At 43.4% G+C, this 22990-nt stretch overlaps 1 protein-coding gene across 1 annotated transcript in view; it reads left to right on the plus strand.

Annotated features, from left to right (window-relative positions):
* The first annotated feature begins 12771 nt into the window (after window positions 1-12771).
* The window catches only part of lgr6 (leucine-rich repeat containing G protein-coupled receptor 6), a 38930-nt gene continuing 28711 nt past the window's right edge, over window positions 12772-22990 (plus strand). Inside the window, exon 1 of the mRNA XM_073469729.1 lies at window positions 12772-13016. Within this exon, the coding sequence (XP_073325830.1) occupies window positions 12772-13016 (245 nt within the window). The remainder of the gene's footprint in view (window positions 13017-22990) is intronic.

Below are 22990 nucleotides of genomic sequence, written 5' to 3' on the forward strand. Positions count from 1 at the left end.
ATGCCTTGGCCACACTACACAACTTTCAAAGTCGTCAGATTGCTGTCGTTTTCACACTACACAACCATCTGCCTTGACATGTCATGGGAACGACGTGGTCCAAGCAGTCTCATCTTTTGAACAGCTCACAGATGCTGATCGTCGCACAGCGGAGCGAGCGCCCATTTGCCTCTGATTGGGGCTTTCTGTCAGCCATCACCAAACACTATTGGTGAGTGGAAATTAAGGGCTAAAATCCTGTAGTGTGAACTTAAATTTAGAGAGTTAGAATGCCATCCCTTGCTAATTAGCATTAAACCCAACAAGTAGCTCGTCTCACAGTCGACTGCATTTTTACTTGGTCCTGTCTTGGTTTTAGACAAAGAGGGCCCTCAGAATTTATTTCAAGACCAGAAAAGGCCACAACTGCAGTGATATCATCGTTGTTTGACACGTACTGTACTTAAAGATGGTTTCTAAGGGAAGACGAGTCACCCAGAAAAACTGGTGCTTACAAAAAAATAGTAATGTGTGTAGGTGGATGATAAAACATGAAAAAGGAGGGTTGAATAAAGATGAAGTCGACTTCAGCTCCTTGGTGTTTGTATTTCTTTGCTCATAGAAAACAAAGTGAGATTCCCACACATAAAATTCACCTTTGCAATGCTTTTTCTCATGGTAAACTTCTACATACACACATATAGTACATATGGCAATTAAAGAGGTGAATGAAGAGGACATTTCATTGGTGTTCTGTGGGTGTTCTTATATGAAAATGAATATTTTAGATCAATTTTAGGAGTGCTCGCACTGGTCTAGGTCTTGACTCGGTCTGAACCCTTCAGTGTCTTGGTCTCAATACTCTCTTATCACTTGGTTTCGGTTTAGGTGGTCTTGACTGCAACACTGACCAAAAAACTGGCCAAAAAAATAATTGACTTGATGATAACATGTCAGAGAATCAGCAAAGTTATAACAACTCATCCTGAAAAGGACATACACGTTTCAATCACAATCCATCCAACCAATCCATCCAACTGCTTCACAAAAAACACAAATCTGATCAGGGGTTCAGTCTGAACCAAAGTGCTGGACCAGCTGATTGACAGTGCCATCCCCAAAGTTGCACCACAAGCCTAAAAGTCAAATAGCACAAAGATATGGAGGAATCTCACTGAAATGTCATTGTATTATGCAAAGGCATCAATCTAAACTATCCCAGAGTCAGTAACTCTGTCACGAATGTTAACAATCAAAGAACATTAGGACCATCACAACCATTAGGCCTACAATTTGAAATGTAATGTGCTAACACTGAGGATATCAGTTCTCTCAAGTCAAGTGTTTGCAATTAATGTCAAGTTTAGTTGCATTTACTTGTCTGCGTCTTCAGTCTACAAGGTCGCATCTTAAAGCTGGCACTGGATCCACATCTGTGGTGTATGATGGTCTCAGGAGAAAAAACTCCAAACACAAATTAAATCTTGGTAAACATTCATCAGAAAGGGAAGGAGAAATTCCAAACAGGATGTCGTGGGAAAATACTGCATATGTGACGTTCTTTGAGTTACTGACATTCTTTACATCTCCTGTCAGGCCTTGAATGATATTTGGGACACACTACTTTGGTTCAATGCACTTCACTATTGTATTTGATAAATGCTAAATCTATGGAAACTACATCCAGCTGGGTTTTTTTTTCCCTGCTGTGATTTCTGCACCTCTAGGGGTGTCCAGTGGAGTCAGCATGCATGTGTTGCACTTTATGGTTAGCTCTGACAGCTCTAGAAGGAGCTTGCGATATTATGGCAGGGGGAAGGCTTCCTCTTTCCACAGAAGGGCGCGTCATTGTCTGAGCGACTGTCGGATATTTACCACTTCTACTTTGCTGAAATCTTTGTGTTGTGGAGGGCTGTGAGTTCCTGTGGTTTGGGTCTTTGTCCTAAAAGTGCAGAATCAGCACTAGAAGAGTAGTGCTTATAAAAATATTAAACACTCTCTGGCTTTTTTTATTCTTTTATTACACTGAAGTGCAGTGAATTGAATTGGGATTTATGTTAGCATTACTCATTGGGATGAAATAATCCTTATTGTTGGAGAGACTACTTTCATTGGCGAAAAAAAACAAAAACTTTTTAACTTCACATGTATAAATTGCAAAATTGCACTTCAATACAACTGACATCACAGTCTGGCACCGAAGTTGAAGTTGACGTTTGTCAAAACAACAACACGTGCTGCAGTCTGATAGGCTGGAGCTAGGAAGGGGCTCTCCGGCTTTACACGAGACCATATCAACTTCTGTCTGAGATGCTTCCGAAGGAAAGACCGTGGTCACAGTGCACATTAAAATGCCTCCTCAGCAGAAAGAGATTCAAGGCCAAGGGCAGGGGGAAATCACCGATGCAATAACCACAGACTACAGAAAAAAGAGAGAGAAAGCACATTCTTTGTGAGGATGGTATGGACTCGGATGTGTTGCAACAGACATTATTTGTTAATTTTGTTGCTTTTTATCTTTTTTTTTTTTTTAAATGTTTTTCTACTTTCTGTGTTTATTGTTAAGCAGCAAAACATAAAGGTAATACAGTATGAAGGCAGTATATCTGATTCTGATTTTGGAAAAAAAAAAATCCTGTTAATCAAAGAGGTGAATGCAAACATGATCATACTCCTTTGTTGTCTCACCCTTCATGGTTGTAAAAATCAGTTAGTTTTGTTTTGTTTACAGCTGTGTGTTTCAATCCTGTTTTTGGGAGGACACATCGAAAACACATGTGTTTGTGTGTCGCAGCTCCAAAAAAAATTGATTCAGAAGATAAGGTCGTCACCGAGCTCTGCTGAAGCCTGATAATGACCCATTCATTTGAATCAGGTGTGTCGAAGCAGGGAAAATCTAAAAGATGCAGGGCAGTGGCCCCCAAAGAACCTAAAATAGAAGAAAGGGTCATTGCGTCACTGAACCGCGCTTTGGTGCCAGACTGTGATGTCAGTTGTATTGAAGTCAATGGGAGATGCATGGAGAAACACTCAAACCCAACATATGTCTTATGAAAGAACACACTTTACTGTACTGTACATAGCTGAACATATATATATGTATGAGATGGCAGAAAACTTTTGTTCAATTGCACTTGAATTCCCTGATTTTATTACATTTTTAAAATTGTATTTCTCTTAGATTTGCTAGCTTTGCACCTATATTGCATGATATTGTATTTTCTAAAGCACCTGAAGTGCTCTTGTCTTGAAAGGTACCATAGAAATAAAGTTTATCATTATTATATTTGTTATTTCTTTGCAAACACTCATTAAGAGTGCATGAACCATTGAATCAGACTGAGACACTAGAGGGTTGTCTCCCTCAGCTGGTTGTTCAGTTCCTGGCCTGCTGCAGGGATGCTGTTCCGTCTTTTAGCTGAAGATGGCGCCATTTCCTCAGTTTATTCAAAAGTCAACTCTGAGGCCCATAAAGAGCACTTAGACAATAAAACAGTACGATTTAAATGGATTATTGTTATCATGCTCTCAGTGATGATACGTTTCAGACTTCCCAGGTGCCTAATTTTTGTTTTTATAGCTGTAATCTTTCAACTGCTGCTGTGTATTTTTCAGACGGCTGGAATTCTCTGAGGTTCGTGTGAAACCTACAATAATAAGTCGCCTCTCTTCATCTCTCACTATAATGTGTTGAGTCTCCTGCGAGTCCTATCTGGGTTCTGCATGGATGGGACTCTATGGAGACAATCCAATACTTTCAGTCACTGTTAACATTCCACATCAGTCTCCCTCCACACTGACACGGCTGATACGATCATGCAGAACTGGGCACGACGGCACAAACATTCATCACTCACACACACGCACACACTGCTGCAGAAGTGAACTTGCACACACACACATATGGAGGCATGATTAGGCAGTCTTTCCCACAGTGAACACCACTTTATTTCTAGGTCAATCAACTTTTTATAGATCGTATTTACAGGTGTACCAGTCACATAGACAAACACCAATGAACTCACCCAGAAACACACACCCACTGATTGCAGCGCCACTGGCGTCGCTCAGAATAGCATCAAACAAACTGGAGTGTCTCTCTCTTTGGCTGTGTGCAGGTGCAGACCTGTCTGCTTTAGTCGGCCTATTTCACCATATTAACTCTCGTATATCACACTGGCACTGCTGAGAAAACAAGCAGAGTGCAGATCAAAACACAAGAACACTTTGTCTGGGTATGACAGAGACACCCTAATGTAAGGGAAAGTGTTTGGGTATTGTGCTTGTAAAGAAATCTACCCTCATCAAAGAGAATTGTTTCGCTTAGTAAACAGATATATTGTTGACGTGTGTCAATGAAAATGCCATAACAATACTTTCTTAAAGGGGAACTATGTAGTTTTGGAAATATACTACCTCAGAATGTTGATATTTACATTATTAATGAGGTAATAATACAAACTCAGAAATATTTATTTCCATTACTGAATAAACAAGCTGTTCTCAGAGGAAAATAAGGTTTCCAGAACACTGTTTATAGCTAGAAAGGTGGCAGGGTCCGCCAAATATAAACAAAGTATGATACAGTATGGAACTGTGCTGTTCCTTAAGGTCAGTTTGTTTATTTAGTTTGTTCAGACATAAAAAAAAAACACTGAAGATCTTTCTCTTTTGATTGAAATGTATTCCCCAAAACTACATACAGAGTGGGAGAAGCTCCCTCCTATGTTTATTGTTAGTTACTGCACCAATTCTACCACTTTGGTAGTCAGTTGTTTCGGACTGAAATATCTAAAGATCTATGAGATGGACATTTATGTCCTCAAAATCAGGTCCACATGTCCACAATCAGGTCAACATTTTAATTTATCGAACACTTCAGTCTATAGCCGAATACCTGCAAAACAAATGACATTCCCATACAAACCAGCTGTACTAGTACTAACTAGCAAATGCAAGCAACAGCATGTATGTGATATACTGTTTATAATATTATGTGTCCTGCCTTGTTTAAGTGCTGTTGACAGCAGATGAAAATTAGCCTCAAGATTACTCTTGATTGGCTCATACTGGCCTATCACAGATATATCGGTATCATCGTATATGTTGTCCGATATGCAGCAATATGAATTTATTATCTTTTTTTTGTTTTAGAGATTATAATGCAGATGAAGATGCTTTTTGTAATACATAATTATTTAATTTGCAGTGTAGTTTACTGTGTCAGTGCACTGATGTCATTTTAAACACTTAACTTTACCTTAAGTCATGTTTATGCAACAAATACTTTGAAATAATAACGTGTACATTGAGCATATATCAATATGGGAATATATTTCTCTCTAATACTGGTATCGGCATCGGCCTCAAAAATTTTGAATCTGTCGGACTCTAGTAAAATTTATGCTCGATGATGAAAAAGGTTACAATTAAGCGAAACAGGGATCTATAATTACCTTGCTCTAATGGCTGATACTGATAAGACAGCCAATACTGGGTAAAAAAATAAAGGCGGAGACGGAGTGAGAAAATATGGCTAATTTGATATTACATATTTGATTTTACATATTTGATTTTCCATAGCTCCAAATGGATTTGTGGCATTAAAACTCGAAAACTCGTAAAATGTTTCCCCTTCTTAACAGAATGAAATTATAGCCGGCAAATTATCGTAAATTGTGCCTCCCTAAAGTAAAACAAATCATTCCCACTGCTGGAATGTAAGGGGACATTTTGACTGTTGTCAGTTATTATTTCAAAGGTCACACAAAGACTTTAAACTGATGTAATTGTGAGTTTATCTGAATAACTACACAGGACAACATGCTGCTGACACAAGGAAGAAAACTTTCAAGTCCACTTGTGCGGTGTCACTAAATTACTGAGTTTTTCTAACTTTTTAATTTGAAATACAGCATCAACATACAAATGCTGAATCAAAAATCATTCTGAAGGTGTTTTACAGAAATGAACATAAACTTCCACCCTGACGCGAAGCGCTCCTACCAGCTTGTCATGGAGTGCCATGACTAACCACGTCCCCAGGCCCACTATTGTCCCATAACACAGGGGGAAAATACCTCCACCCCTGTTTTGCCCACTCACCAGCACCCCCCTCTGTCCACTCCCCCACCCTGCCCCACCCTTGCATCCCCATCCCCTTACCTCATCCCCCTTCCTCTGCTGCTCTTTCTTTCATTCATTTCTTTCCTTTGTACTGTGAGATGCAGAGAGGAAGAGAGGGACGGGGGGAGGGACGGAGGGACCTTTTGTTGGCTTTCAGGTGGTTTCACATGAAAAGCCTGAGTACACACCTAGGTTGCTGCCACCGGCGACCCACGGCGTCTCACTTGCTTCCGCTGAGTATACCTGAGTTAGCCTTCAATTGCCTCTGTACAGCCCAGGCATGCACAAAGACAGACACAGGCACATTTGCGAGCGCATGCATCTACAAGTGTGCACAAATACACACACACACACACACTCCTGTTGGTGGTGGATGTGCAGAGGTAGGTACGGGAATAGGGTTTTATGATGAGGAGAGTGTTTGGGGTGAGGAGGGATGGAGTGTGTGTGTTGGGGGGGGTTGATTGCAAGGCGACTTTGTCTGTTCTTCTTGCGAGGAGCTCAGGTAGCCTTGTGTGTGTGTTTTATTCCCAGGTAGACCACGGTGAGTGCTCTCAAGTTAGTGTCAGGTGTCAGGTAGCTACTTGTCTTTGTGTCTTCAAGGCTGCCGTTGCTTGGATAGTGTTTACAGCCCAGAGAGAACGGCGGAGACAGGGAGGACGGGGGAGGAGAAGGGAGGGAGCCCTGGCTTTGATGTGATGCAGACTGTTTGATAGCGTGTGTGAGTGAGAGAGCGAGTGTGAGAAAGAAGAAGAGAGAGGGAGAGTATGAGTGCACACATGCTTTTCAGTGGCACGTACGAATGTCTGCACACAACCGTGTGTTGGAGCCGCTCATTCAAACCAGGACTGGACCTAGCCTTTCTGGGGCCCCGAGAAGAATTTGATTTGATCACAATATCAAACAAACAAGCATCATATCATGGTGGCCAACAGGTCAAACATAAAAATTTATTAACAATGAGCACAGTATAGTGTTAATAATTAAATAATTATCCACAGGAGAATAATTGGTTCCAGAGTAAGCACTGGTTCCGACCCAGCACCTGAGCTGTCTTGCTTGAAAAGGGGTATATGTGCAACACGTCCCATTGAGCATGCACACCGTGCGCGTTGTTGTGAGTGGGTCTAAAAGGCCTGGGCCTACTTGTACAGCTGGCCCATCCTAAATGACCAGCAGAACATATACGTATTTTCTTTACCTTTATTTGTGAATAATACATTAACAATTAAACATTGCCCCAGCCCTGTAGCCTACACACGATCCTAGAAAACCATGTAAGCAAGATGGGAGGCAGAGCTGAAAATTCCTGCCTGACCTGAAAGCATATAGACCGTGTCTGTTGAGACAAGCTCTGATTTCTCAGAAGTCAGTCTTGCTCACCCAGCAGTCGATCTCTCTCTCTGCCTGCAATCAACTAAAAAAAAAAAAAATTATCCAGTCACATCATTCAAACAAGATGGTATCCTCCCTTTGCGCATGCAATGAAAGAGAAAAGAAATGATCTGGCATCCCTGCTCACTTACTTACTATCTAATCAAGACTGAGAACTCCAAAAAGAGGCGGTCCTGTCTGCTCTGAGAACACGCAGAAAGCCGGATCCTCGTGTTCTGGTAGCTACACAGGCAAAGCCAGAACAGGGAAAGCTAGAAAGTGAAAAAAAGTGTTGCACACCTTGGCTCCTGATGCAGTTTAATTCAACAGGGAAAGTTACCAATTCCAGGGCTCCCGATGACAGCTTATACTACCCAACAGGCCAAGCAATGAAAAAACACTTGATGAAAAGAGATACGCAACGAGAGCTGCCTCAAAAAAAAAAAAAAGAGTTGTGCACGTGTGGTGGTGAAGAGAGGAAGGAGGGGATTGCTAAACAGACAGGAAGTTAGCTAAAACGATGACAACGCTTACAGCAGCATTTAAATGTCAGTGCTCTAAATGAATGGATATATTGGTCTACACAATCCACAAAACAAAAACACATGATAGATACAAAACTATGTTTCATTTTAGCACAATTTGAGCAAAAAGCCTGCATGTGCTGCTTGTTTTAAGTATAAACTGTCGCAGGTAAATAATATGCTTTCTCAGCAGTGAAAATGTTTTAGATAATGAGTTCAAGTGTCATAATCAACCAGATGTGCTAGTTGCCTTCCACAGCATATCATTTCTGTTTTACATAACTGGAAACCCATCAAAACATCTGCAATTAAAAGTGCCTGATGTGCAGAGACTTCCACCAGCCAAGACAGCTATTTTCAAAGTTTAGCCACCCACTAACATGAATGAGGATAAAATGGTTTAATCATGCATCTCTTCCAGACTTTCCAAATATTATTGGACAGAACGGATCAAATTCTGATGATAAGATAAGGCATTGGTTGTGTTTGTGACGCTCAAAAAAATGTATCTATCTTCCAGCCCTTCTTCACAATGTAAGCTGATGGGAAAATGTCTTTTTGGTTATAGACTTGTATAGTTATAGAGGGCATATAAGGGCGTATAAGAGGGATATGACGCCATTGACAGGTTACCTTATAAAATTATGGATTTAACATTGTTGGGACATTTGTGATAATGTAAATACACAATAAAAATATATTGTGACATTTTCATACGGAAAACATTATGAACAATGCCTTGAAAAGTGCTCTATGTAGCTTTGGGGAAGACATTTTAATCAGAAGAGAAAAAATTAACTTAATCTTTTATGCCTAAACAAACTGTCCTCTTTTTCATGTCTGAATAAACAAACTGGCCTTAAAGGACAACACAATTTCATACTGTTTTACTTTGTTTATATGTGGTGGACCCTGCCACCTTTCTAGCTTCAAACTGTGTTCTGGGGACCTTATTTTTCTCTGAGATCAACTTGTGTATTCAGTTATGGAAAAGCTAAATATTTCTGCGTTTGTATTATTACCTCATTAATAATGTAAATATTACAATTCTGACTTTGAATTCCTTCTCCAAAAACGATATAGTGCCCCTTTAAAGGTCCAGTGTGTACGATTTAACAGCCGATAACCAAGACACATCTCTAGAGACGCGTTGCCACCAAAGCCATTGTTTCCTATGGTGCAGCACGCCTCACCCTAGCCCAAGTTGCACCTTCTTTTCCATCAGTAACGTGTGATGGCCAGCCCCGCTCCACAGGCACACCGTGGTTTTTCCCCCAAAACACACGTTTTTGATGCAGCTGCACCTGTAGGGACGAGTCTTTGTGTGTTCAGGGCTTTAGGGGGATCTATTTGCAGAAATGAAATATAATATTCATAATTGTGTTTTCACTAATGTATGAGCCTTTTATATCTAGAGAGGGAGCGGGTCCTTTTTCACAAAGTCTACAATGTCCCAAGAACAGAATAAAAATACTTCCATAGCTAAGTGAAGTGAAGGAGCTAACCGCTAAGGGCTGCTAACTGTAGCTGCTAACTGTAGCTGCTCGTAGGTAGTTATCTCTGTTAGCTATGCAGCTAGCAGTTTGTACTGAGAGCTCAGGGACCAAGGGAGTGTTTTGGACCAGGGTGCGCCGGGGCTAGCTGGTTAGCATGCTAACTTAAGTAGAAATCCCTGCAACACAATACATAGACATCTTAATGCCTAAACCGCTATTTATCACAATGTGTCGATAATGTTAGTAATTTTTAAAAATATTTTCAACTAAAATTCGTACATATCGCCCCTTTAATGCTTTCAGGCGCACATTCAAATACATATTAGACCTGTGCATCAGGATACGAATGTCTTTATTCCAACTAACTAATTTTAAAGACACATTTCTACTCAGCTGAAAATCAGTTGCTGCAGTGTTAGACAGATATGGGAATTTGCAGTCCCCCCATAGGAGAAAACCGGATTACACGGACTCACATTTAACCTCGCACACATCCATCAGAACTGTCAGAACAGGTGCGATTTGAACAAATACGTGCAAACTTTTCTAACAGCAGAGCGCAATGGTGTTGATGTGCATGTCTGTTACTGAGGGAACAAGAATAAAAAAATGAGAAGAAGATAGAGACACCCATAATAAAGAGAGAGAGAGAGAGAGAGAAAGAGAGAGAGGCAGGCAGGAGACCAGACATGCAAGTTTTTACAGTATGTGTGTTTTAGGGCTCCCCTGGGGCCAGACAATTAAAGAGCATTTAAAAAGATGACAGAGCTCTGCGCCCGAGAAGAGAAGGGGTGGAGTTTGCAGGTGTATGAAGAGCATCTGCATGTTTTTGTGCATGTGTGCCTGTGGGAATGTGTGTGTGTGTGTGTGTCTGTGTGTGCGCTATTCATGGATGTACTGTAAGATCACGCAAGGTGTTCCTCTGAACTGTCTGCGTATCTGCCCGTTTGCGTCCGAGGTTGTGAGTGCTTGTGCACAAGGAAAAAACGTCATTTGAAAACAATGCTCGCCACATTTTAAACTGACAATAGACAGAGAGAGCAACATGGGATTTCACTACAAAGAGGAAGAAAAGAGAGAGCGGATAGAGAAAGAGAGAGAGAGAGAGAGCATGAGAGAGAGACTATGTGAAGAACAGCTCTGAAAGACTTTTTGTGGGGCCATAACAAAGGCCCCTCAGAAAACACAGTGGCATAGGAATGTTAATTAATTAATGAGAAACTATTCAGCCTACAGAGAATGGTGGAGAAAGAAAGACAGAGGAGAGCGACGGAGAGACAGACAGACCGGCCGGAGGGGTAGACAAACTCAAACTGGGTTCAAAGACATTTATAACTGTATCGTTTTTATTTTTCAAACAGCATACCGTGCACTTATCCTAGGTCTAGTTTCAACATTTTTCAAGGCCTGTTTTGGGAATTTGCCTGTCATAAATTTTGACGTTGCATCTTTGTTCTTGGCTTTGCATGTGCGCGATTGTGTGCGCGTAACAAACTGCCGCTGTCAAAATGAAAGCTCCTCCAGCCTCGGCTTTCCAGGAACTAAGAGAGCAGCCCAAGTTTTCCCACATTGACTACTGTGCATTTTTGAGTTAATCCAGTTGGGTTTGAAAAGATTTTATGAGTCGCTTGGTTGTGAGATTTTATCAAGTCATGGAAGACCGCGTAATCCTTCTGGTAAAACATGAAAATCAACAAAACTGGAGTTATGGGGTGTGATTTGAAGCTAACCCCATTAAGGATTTCCTCTAAATTTCTAGCTCAATCATCCATCTGTGCAGTGTTTGATTGTGATATACTTCTGTTGGGAAAATTCATGACCTCCCCTCCCTACTGCAGCTTTTTACTGCTGGGAGATACGCCTGAAATTCAAAAAGGACTTCTGAATAAAGTCGGCGCTGCTTTGAACTGCAAGCCAGTTTTCCTTTATTTGATTTAATTATTGAACGCATCATTAGCTGGTTATGCAACATCACCCACTTACAGGTGCTGCTTGTGCTTCTGCTCCTCTGCATGTATGGTTTAGTTGTGCAACATATGAAGCGGATCGTAACTTTTTAGCATTATCTGGCTGTATACGACTATCATTTGTCCTCAGGAAAGTTTTAATTGCACTACTAAGTCTACACAAGCAGGAATCATGTGTTGTAATAAAAAAAAAGTGAGGCCGGATGAGATTATTTTCAAGATTCTGCGGAAAGCTTGCAAGTGAGCGCAGATAGACTATGAAACACAGATAGGCTTTAGCCCGAGGCAGCTGACACTTCTTCACAAATCCACACTCTTCTCTCTATAGACCGGAGTGTGTGTATGTGAAATGGATATGTGAGCTCCTTCGCGCCAGTCGCTCATAATCTGTTATTTTCTATGGGTGCGTGTGTGTTTCCTGCGTGTGTGCGATCGCGACATTCCAGCAGCAGAAACCTGAGAAGGTGTGACTTACGAGACACTGGATTCTGCTCTTTCTGGGGACTGAGGGGTGCTGAAGTGTCAGAATTCCAATTTCCTCCAAACAGTCACTCCCAGTCACACACTCTGACCCTCTGCATCTCTCTCACACAGCCAAACACACTCTGCTCTACAGTCTGATCATCCATTTTTACCCTAAACACTGTCTCTCATTTTCTCTCAGTTCCATTCATATGGTCCCACAAGGAGAAATCTTGTCTCACTGTACTGTAATGCCACCCCCCTCTTCGTCAAACTAAACACTCACTCTTTCTCTTCACATTGAGCTTCCAGGCAAACAGCGAGGAGAGGAAGAGAGGGAGAAAGAGAGGGGAGAGTTTGAGAATCGCGGGCCCCTCCTACTTTCCGGAGATGCTCCAGCCCATCCCTAAATTGTGGGCCAATGAGGGTGGCTCATTCACAACTCATGCGCTCCTTCTACAATAGGTAAGGAGAGAGACAGAGAGAGCAAGAGATATATACAAGGAGAGAGAGAGGGAGAGGGAGAAAGAGTGACTGTGTTTGGGGGAGAAAGACAGTGAGAAAGGAGAGGGAAGAGTGAGAGGGAAGAGGGGAAAGAAGTTACAGCAGAGTCAAGGCCTTGGGATGAAGTGGTGACTGAGAGGTGAAGAGATGAAGACATAGATCTGGTGACAGGGACAGATTGACAGAGTGGACAACCTGCACAGGAGAAGAAGGCAGTCAGAAGAGAGCCAGGAGTATTAGGAAAAGCAAGGAAACACTGGACCATTCTCACGTCATCAAAAGTCTGCCTCAGAGAGGACAAAAGCGAGTGTGACAAGGCAGAAATCCCTCCAGGTGTAGATGCAGACAGGTGGACAGTCAGACATGCTGCTTGTGCTTCTGCTCCTCTGCGTGGCTGGAAGAGTTTGGGGGTCCGCCCCCGGAGTGTGGGGGTACGGACGGATCCAGGAGAGGCAGGGGTCGGCGGCACCGCCGTGCCCATCTCCGTGCCAGTGTGAGGAAGATGGGATCTTCGTCATGGTGGACTGCTCGGAGCTGGGACTATCATCTTTGCCAACCAACCTCAGCCCTCTCACCACTTACCTGTGAGTAACAGGTTCACTTTCCTCCTGCAGGCCTCTCGCTATGTTCTGTTTCCTGTCATCCTTTTCTTCAGTCATTCTCCTCCTAAACTTCTTCACTTCCTCTTTCATTCATCATGGTTTGATGCCAATTGAATTCATATATAAAAATAAAAGCCTGCTTTGATAATTAATTTGTAATTAAGAAAATACACACTGCTGAATTATAGCTGAGACAGAAGGCAGCAGTCGGTGTGATGTATGACCAGGAAACAGCAGCAGAAACCGCATGTACATAAAACGGACAGGGCCGAGTGGGAACATGTGTGTGTGTGTGTGTGTGTGTGAGAGAGAGAGAGAGAGAGAGAGAGAGAGAGTGTGTGTGCGTTGACCACTATGGCAAAATTACTGGACCACTTCTTTCAGTATCAGGTTTCCGAGCGCCAACTGGAGACCCAGCGTGAGATTGCGTGTGTGTGCGTGTGCGCTCATGTGTATGCCTTTGTGTGTGTGCGAGCACATGACACACGCATGTGTTTGAAAGAGGAAGTGTTTGAACACAGATGTCTGAATGTGTGTGAGATTTAATGAGCAGTTTTATGCCACTAATCTGTATTTCACTGGTCTATGATGCCAAACCTCAGTGTGTAAACAGATAGAAATTGCTAGCATGTGACCCAGAAAAAAACAAATGTAATCCTCTATTTTCTTTTGGTTAATAACCTGATGAAATCGCCTCTTTGATGGACTTCATTTGCATTCACTGAAGAAAAGTTAATTTTGATTGGTGGGAGTGTGTTTGAAAGGCTGGCCCGAGAAGTGACACTTCTGTAAATACAAATTTAAAACACGATCATTAACATTACTCATCATGAGTTTTTAACATAATGAGCTGCAGGAATTAAGCCCACTTCCCCACCAGGATTTTTCTTTTTTACAAGCAACGAGAGACTTATATTATGTAAAAGACAGGAGATCTGAGCAGTTTCTTACACCACCCTGCTGTGGCGTGCAGCCAGATCTGACGAATTGCTCCACTGCGTAAGCCTCTGAGGACAGATTAGAGACACTTTGTGATAACTGATATTGAAGTGATAGAAGTCAAATCCAGGAAACAGGGTGTGATAGAGCAGTTGCTCACTAGGGGCTGTGCGAGTATTACAAGAGTGGTGGGACAGAAATCAGAGGGAGGGGAGGAAAGATCAACTGTTTACGTAGCAAACGGCTCGATAGGAGACAATTCTATGTGAATGATGACTGACTCTCGAGCGCCAGATTTCACTGTGCTCCTTTGAAGTTAAAACACATGTAGAGTTTATGGAGGTGAAATACGGCCTCTTACTCTCATCCAGGAATCACTCTACCTAAGAGAACATCAGGCGGTTGGCTCAACAACAGGGCCCGTCACAGCGCACTCACTCATACTCACACAAGGAGAGAGACGAATCTGAGATGGATCTGACAGGGAGAGTGTTGAGCCTCCTCTTAAATAAAAACAGTGGTGACATGAGAGTCCCTCTTTGAAAGTCTACGCTGCTTTTAACTGCCACACACACACACACACACACACACACACACACACAAACACACATCATTCCCAACAAACTCAAGAGTAATTGTTCATTTCCCCTCGTTACCTAACAGTGGAACTGGACCAATTAGTGAGTTTGAGGGCTGATTTAGAATAAGATAAATAAACTCAGCGACCAACCGCACACGCCCACACACACTGCACCGCGGAGGAGGAGGAGGAGGAGAAGAAGAAGAAGAAGAAGAGGGGAATGTGGGATAGCAGGAGAGATGCCGCAACAAATTAAGATAGAAGATAGAGAATCACAGATTTCTCTTTTACCTCGCTGATAAAAATCATCAAACACAAACAAAACCCGGCCCACATGCACACACACATAACTAAAAGCTCGGCACAGCAGGCTACAGTTTCTCATTTCGTCCTGGGTGATAAAAGGTTACAACAGCGGAGAGCCGCTCCAATCCTCACCAGGATCTGTTGAAGTGTCCAGCACGCCCCGCTGTGCTGTGGAGGCTGGATTAGCCTCCCAGCACATACTGTAGGCTGCCGAGGTCACAGGGATTTGCTTGGGAACGGTCCACATTACAAACCACATCCACACAACGCTGTGAAAGTATATGACATCATTCACCCGTGTCATCGGAGATCTCTTCAAAGTGAGCGCGACTGTACGAGCTGCAGTGACCAAGAGGGCAATCCAGGCTATGAATGCTATGATTCACTCGTTTTTCTAGCGTTTATTTGCACATCTGGACGACCTCACTGCATGTGTAGGTGGAAATATAATGAAACACCAACTGATTAAAAAAAAAAAAAAAGCTCAATACAGGTTAACTCTGCAAAGGAATTCAGCTATTCGGAAGATGCTCCGAGCAACTCAGAGCAGAGTGGGTAGAGATTTATGACAATAATCGTTTCCGTGGGCAACACATGAAATGAGCTGTCATGTGAGATGCTTTGAAAGACCTTCTCTTTGATATCAGACTAGAGAGGAAAGACAGTGCCCAAGGGGGTGTGTGTGTATGTTGAGTTAAAGAACACCATGTACAGTACCTTAGGTTGGTTTTGTCATATGTGTAGCTGCATGAGAGGTGGGAGAGAATGAATAAGTCAGCTGTCCTCTTCAGACTTCAACATATTTAAAGGGGCAATATGTAAGAATCTAAGTTGTAAAACATTCAAAGATGAACTGAAATTATCAACACAATGTGAAGAAATAACAGTTTTGTCATTATGACGTCCACTTTGTAAGAAAGGTGATTTTTGAGTCTCAATCCCAACTCCTCAGGGTCGGGTTGGCTGCATCCCAGCGTCCCAATGTGTCAGTATTTGACGAGTTGGGAATGAGCTTCAGAAGAATCAACTTTCTTACAAAGTGGATTTTTAAGTTAGCATGCTAGCCTCGGCCTGTCCTGGTCCAAAGTTCCTGTACTAGCGATGTAAACACCAACACTTCCCCTGTGTCCTGAGTTCCGAGTCACACACACTAGCTGCATGGCTAATTGAGCTAACTCTCCAACGGCAGCTACACTTAGCAGCAGTTAGCGGTTCCTTTAGTGACACGCTGCTCCTTATTTGTTTTGAAGATGAATTTGACAGCTGGCCATTTCTTACATGTTGCACCTTTAAATCAAATATTTAATCGTACTGAAAATGATTCATTTGTTCATAATTTGGCTGTTGTGAGACTGTTTCTAAGGTTGTTAGGTGCTTTTGTTTACACATCCTCCATCCTGCCTCAGCAGTCTCCAGTGTGTGCGTAAGAGGAAAAGAGTGTGTGTGCATCGTATGTGGGTCTGTGACTGGAGTTGAGCAGCGATTAGGTGATGCTTTGTGGTAGCGGTGAGTGTGGTGAACTTCTAACGGTGTTTTGGCCGAGGCCAGGAAACCACAGCTAGCGCATTACCAGACAGAGGAAAACCAAGGAGTGTGTGAGTGCACACGTGTGTGTGCATGTGTGTGTGAGTGAAGACCACCCAGACTGCTGAAGGTTTTTTTTTTTTCCTAGTCAGTGAAGGTGAAACAAGAGTGTATAAAAAATGAAGAGAGGCAGGATGAAGAAAAGCTGCGAAAATTGTCAAGGAGAAAGGAAACGATTAAAAATTGGTGAGAGAGAAATTGTGATTGGAAGATTTTGGAAGACAGAGCAGGCAATGACACACACACACACACACACACACACACACACACACACACACACACACACACACACACACACACACACAGGAGACAACATCCTGTCCCTGTACGGTGACCGTGACAGCAACAGTCGTGTGCGTGTCATTTAGCCATTATGTTGATGGAATGATTCCTATCATGAGCGACCGGGGGTCACACTGTAAACATCATGTCTGAGAGAGAGAGAGAGAGAGAGAGAGAGAGAGCGAGAGAGAGAGAAAGAGAGAGAGAGATGAGGGAGGGGAAATTGAGGGGAAAAAATGAACAAAAATAGTGTGTTTGTGTGTGTGTGTGTGTACTGTCAGTGGAGGGTCCTCTATACAGCAGCTATCAGCTCCAGCATCAGTGTCCTGGCTCCAGACGTCTCTGGTAGCCCCCCGCCTCAACTGCCCTCCCCTCCCTCGCTCTCTCTCTCTGTCTATCCTTCCTCCCCCACACCTATTCTCCTTTCCTCACCTGTTTCCTCTGGCCTCTTTCACATAGACCAAGAATCCATACATTAAGTGCTTGAGCGTGTGTGTGTGTGTGTGTGTGTGTGTCTTCGGAGCAGGTGTTGAAGCCAATCATGCAGCACTAAGTGTAAATGTACGCTCACTGATGTGTGCCTCTTAGAAAGTCAAAATGAAGGCATATATAGCTCAGGGCAGCAGAGTGAGAGAAGTGAAGGGTGTGTACCTGAGCTGAATGGTGTAAATGTTTTCAAGGTGTGTGTGTGTGTTGGTTTGGGGGAGGTGCTTTGGCTATAAGCCATCTAGCCATCAGATGTGATCAGAGTTGGAGAAGAGACTTACGCACTTCTGATTATAGACAGGAAGAGAGCAGTGACACATGTCATCATAGTTAATCTGTTCTGCTTAAAAAGTATATCAACTATTTCCTTCCTCCGATCCATCCGCTCTTCTTTTGTTCCTTCCTTCCTCCTCACCAAACTTGAAGTGTTTCCTTAAAATCCCCGGAGGCCCCACCGGCAGAAAAAAGCCACTCGGGCCTGCTACAAAAGTGATATTTATGCCAGGAGGGTGTTGGAGAGAAGGGATAGGCAGTTAGCGTTGGATAGTGCAGCGGTTTGTGGTTTCCTGAGAGCAACCTGGGAGGCTTTTAAATGTCGCTCAGGGACAGACGGCAGGTAGGCAGGTAGAGGAAGACAATGGAAACAATGAGGATTCCCTCGGGAGAGGCAGGCAGAGAAGACACAGAGGCCATAGTGTGCTCCGCCACTCCATATCCTGTCCTTTAGAAAGAAGTAGAAAGCAATCACGACACAAGATCTTGAAGGGAACTAGGGTGGAGGAGGTGGAGGTAGAATGTGTTTGGATGTGCACATGAGCCTGCATGTGGATAACGGTTGGTATTTGTCAGGGTCAGACATGTGCCCACTGACCAATGTGCAGATCTGTATGTTTCGTGTGATGGCAGCATGACACGAGTGTGACACGGGGGCTAGGAATGTGCTCCCTGTGACGTGTGGCCGAGGGGTGAAGGGCTTCTTCTGATTGAGAGGATTGAGAATGCCTGCATGGCCCAGATTCCTATTCAGCCCCTCTCCAACCCTGGGAATCCATGGGAATGTTTGTGTGTGTGAGTGTGTGTGCATGAATCTGTGCGAGTGCACCAGCCCTCTCTTTCCCACTACAGAGAAGGCATTGTCTAATCTTGGGCCAGGCCACGACAAATGTCCCTAACTGTACTGGATCGTATACGTGCATATGTGTCGATGCACATGTGCAGCCATGACCTGTGACTGTGCAAGCTGTCCTTTGTGGCAGTGTAAGTGCTTATGTTTAGCCAAGACATACACAAGGCTAATCTTTTTTGGTTTTTTATCTGTTTTCACCAATTAAATGCCACACTTTTGTTTAAAATCAAATTAATGACTTTGATGTTGCCAGTTTGCTCTCATTTTCCTGCAAATGGAAGACAGTTTACTTCAGAAAACAAGATCCTCTTTTGTTTTTATCCCTCTTGTTTTAGATACAAACTTTATATCAGTGGTTCTCAAACTTTTCACATCAAGGAACACTAAACTGGCACAAATGAGACCACGGACACCCATTTGATAAAATTATGCCCCATGGTCTCCCATCGCATCCAGAAGGTGTATGAAACACATGACCAAAATAGTCATACATTCTGTCAATGTGTTACTTGTGGATGGAATAATAATAATAATAATAATAATAATGATAATCTATAATAATAAATCATTCCCACTTTTTGCAAGGGACCTACCCCCTAGAACCCACCCAAGGGCCTCTACATCACAATGTCTTCAGCTTTCTCTTGATCTTATATCTTCACGTTTTCTGGATTGTATAGTTTAATATAGTTTATCATCTGTCTTCTATTTTGTCACTTTATTTTCTCCTCTTTCTAAGACACTTAGTTTGATGCAAAAGTTTATTTACTTGTGTTATTTTACTACGCTTTCACTGGTTAAGCAATGTCAAATTTAGACTGATACAGGGCTATCAAGTTTGATATTGGATTAGGCCAGATTGAATTAGAGGGGACTGTTGGGACTTGGCGGAGATATGCGCTCTACTGAGTGCCATTCTAGTTTTATATGATTTCCACTTCAAACAGTAAGTCCCCACATGAGTGTTTTTCCTGCAAATGTTTTCTTGTAAATAAGATTTAGCATTATTTACCCTTTTTCCACTCATTTTTAATTTCCTAAATAAATCCCAATACTATTTTTGAACAAAAAAGAAACAGCGAGCACTAGAAATAAAGGACAATGTTTACATGGGTGTTGATAGCAGTGCGTGTAGGACATGGTTCTCCAAGTTCCCCCTGTGCCTCAACATGGGTCTGTCTGTCTCCGTCTGCCTATCTGTGTGATCGCTGGCCAGGCCTGCCGACTAAAGTGGGGCTGGCAGTGTGCAGGTGATGACTAGTAAGAGTTAATGATACTTAATGCCCTCTCCAACAACGTACACACACACACACACACACACGCACACACACACACACACAGAGGCACCATCAAGACCCCCATGTGCACATTACACACAAGGAAACACGTTGCTTGAGCATGGATGTATGTGTGTATGTATTGCTTGAACACACACACGCACACACACACACACACACACACACGTGCACATACTGACTTAATGATGGTTAATGCCCAATCCAATCCCCCTGTGCAGCATCAAAGCATCCCACAGAACAGTGCTGATACAGCGATGCTAGCAGGGATTAGCTCGGGAGAATGTACCACTGGGACGGGAGTTAGGTAAAGGGGAAAAAAGAGGCAATCACAGACACACTTAAATGTCACACACATGTGCACACACACCTCAGGGCGCACGCAACTACACAGCAAAGGGAGGATCGGCACAGCAAAGTGGAAGTGGTGGTGGGATGTAGAAAACAGAAGGTGGAGAGATGAATGAAGTAGGGAGAGAAAGAACGGAAAGGACTCTTAATTTTGGAGGGTTAGGTTAACTGAATGCAGAAACAGCAGGCAGGTCACTCTGATGGCATTAGGCAATAGTATAATTCTTACTAAGACTGGACACTTCACAGGTGTATTTTCCATCTGCCATAAAGGAAGGCTGGAGGGAATTCTGCCACTGCAGAGCCTCCGCAACTGCAGCCAGACTTACTCACGTCTCTATTACATGTCTGAGAAGGAGCAAAAGAGGAAATCTGGACTTTTTACATGCATGGCAAGAGGCCAAACTAAATCTCTTTAAACCAACAGCAGCCACATGTCCTCATTGGTATGGGGTAAGATTTCATCAAGCTCTGATCTAAGTTCAGGTCTAGATGTTATCCGGGGGTACTGTTAAATATATGGAGCAGATGAGCGGGTCACAGATCTGTGAGCGCAGCAGCGAGGAAGGAGCGAGCCAGGAGTGGATTTGAGCGGTCTTCTAACTAGATCCAGTGTCCTCCTGTTTCTGCCATTCAACCAAATGAAGTCATAATAGGGCCTGACACTAATACTCATCGGGTTTCATTTACTGTTGTATCCACTGCTGAGAATCTGCCTCGAATCAGCGTGCGGAAAGGAACACCTCGCTGTAAGAGATACCTTTTCAGGATGTGTGGAAAAGTGGTGAAATTTGTAACCGTTTTGGCCATTATTACAACAGTTTTCTGCGGCGTGCATGTGTCCTGTGCTCATGAAACATTTCTTCAATGTAGCATAAACGGTTCGCTTTGGTTTGGAGAGAAACAAAAAATGCTCTCAAATAACAAACATATATAAAAATCGACATGCCAAAACAACAGATTATTGGACCATGGGCAGGGCTATGAATGCCTTTCTGCCTTCCAAAGCTATGTCCTACCCACAACAGCTGCCTGTCAGTCCTGTCCACATGTTGGAGGCAGTTGTATGTTGTGTAGCGCCGACTGTTCCAACACTTCCTGTTCCATTACTGAAGTGCTTGACCTTTCACCCCCCTCCCCTCCGTCTCATGACAGGGTGTGTGTGGGAGGACAAGGAGCGGACACAGAGTGTGTACGTGCACGTGTGCATGTGTGTGCGCGCGGTATACCAGGGTATGAATAAGTCCCAGAGGGCATGAATATGTTTCCCATGACATGGCCTCAGACTAAACAGCCGCACTCTCTCCACCCAGACATCCACCTGTCATTCTCCCCTAAACCGCAGCGAGCGGAAAAGAGCACAAAACATGGGAACACAAATACACAGACGCATCTCCCTTTTCTGCCTTGTTATCTCCTCCCTCCCTCCCTCCCTCCCTCTCTGCTTCTGCGCTCCTTTGTAGCCGAGTCCTCCCCGTGGCCCTCCTTGTCCAGGTGAAAGACTTCTCCTCGCCCTCTCCCTCGCTCTTTGTGCCTCGTGAATGAGAGGAAGAGAGAATAAGAGAGGGAAAGATAAAGAGAGAGTGCCTTTGGACACAAAGGGCAGTGTACCCCTCCCAGGAAGTCTGGGAGAGAGGGAGAAAAAAAACACACATCTTTAGAGGAAGGAGGAGGGGAGGACAGCATTGTACCCTCCTTCCTGACTCTTTGTGTGTGTGTTGTGTGTGTGTGTGTCTGTGTGCAAGCTCATGTGTGACCGCGAGAGAAACTGAATGCCAAAGCAAGTCAGTCTATTCAGCTAGAAAAAAGCTAACACACTCAGACCTCACCCTCGCACATGGCACACACACATTCGTCTCTCTCTTTCTGACACACACACGCAAACACACACTAATGCACACAACCATTTAGGCCCTCTTAAAGGCGGCGCCCGAGCATTGACTACCATTTGCATTGTGTGGAATAAAAGATCCTCTTTCATCGTGGCCTTAACTGTTTCAAAGAACTAAGCGGAGAGGATCAGACTGGCTGAATCCGACTGAAGACATTACTGTCATAGTTACAGTAAAAGACAGCCAAGGTGTGGCTCGAGCACCGCTAAAGCAGAACTCCTGCCCTCCGGGCAAGGCTCAGGTTGTTGATTTCCACTAAAGATCTATTACTCTAATGTTCCTCACAGATAAGCCGCCTTCAAAGGTGCAGAGCTTACCGCCATTATTGGCTGTTTGTTTGCTCAGAGTCTCCACCTGAGTGAGGGAGAAAGGGATTGGCAGGGAGGCAAGAAGAAAGGGAGGGGGAGCAGAGGAGGAAGTGAGAGGGAAGACCTCAGGGTATGATTTGATTTTGTGTGAGTGTAAGAGAAAAAACATCCCTCTCAAGGGCAACAACGTAAGCCTGTTCGTTTACATGCTTTTGCATGCTTTGTTATGTACTGTACCTGCATGCAATTTTATGCTTGAGCAACACGCCAGAAACTTTTCCATAAGTTGCACACAAGTTTTTTTTTTCTTTTACTTTGAGACAACTCCTCCTAAATGAAATGTATTGAGTCATCTCCGCTCAGCTTTGTCTGACTGACACATATCACCATAGATGATAGAAACAGACACCTGACTGCCGCTCTGAGGGTACATTCACCCACCAGGGTGGTCCATCATCCACCTCACAAAAGCCACCCGGAGCCTGAAGTGTGTGTATGTGTCTGTGCGTATGTGTGTGTGTACTTCACTAAACATAAACAGGGGTGTCTCTCATGTGATGTGGCCAGTTGTTTTGCTGCGCTAAATCACCAGCTCTTGTCAGAAATACTTCCAGTCTGAAATTGGCTACAACGGAGCTAGGGGCACATTGACACCCACACACACACGACGCCTTTGATCACAGCGCCGATAACATACTTCAGTAGTTCTGTTGACGCCGGAGAGGAAATATGATAAATCACATAATTGTAACTACCGGACTGTGTAACTCCATGCTCCAGTTGAAATTTGAAGCAGAGATGGCGAGA

This window comes from Pagrus major, chromosome 7 (genome assembly GCF_040436345.1).
Source record: "Pagrus major chromosome 7, Pma_NU_1.0".
In the NCBI taxonomy this organism is placed as follows: Eukaryota; Metazoa; Chordata; class Actinopteri; order Spariformes; family Sparidae; genus Pagrus; species Pagrus major.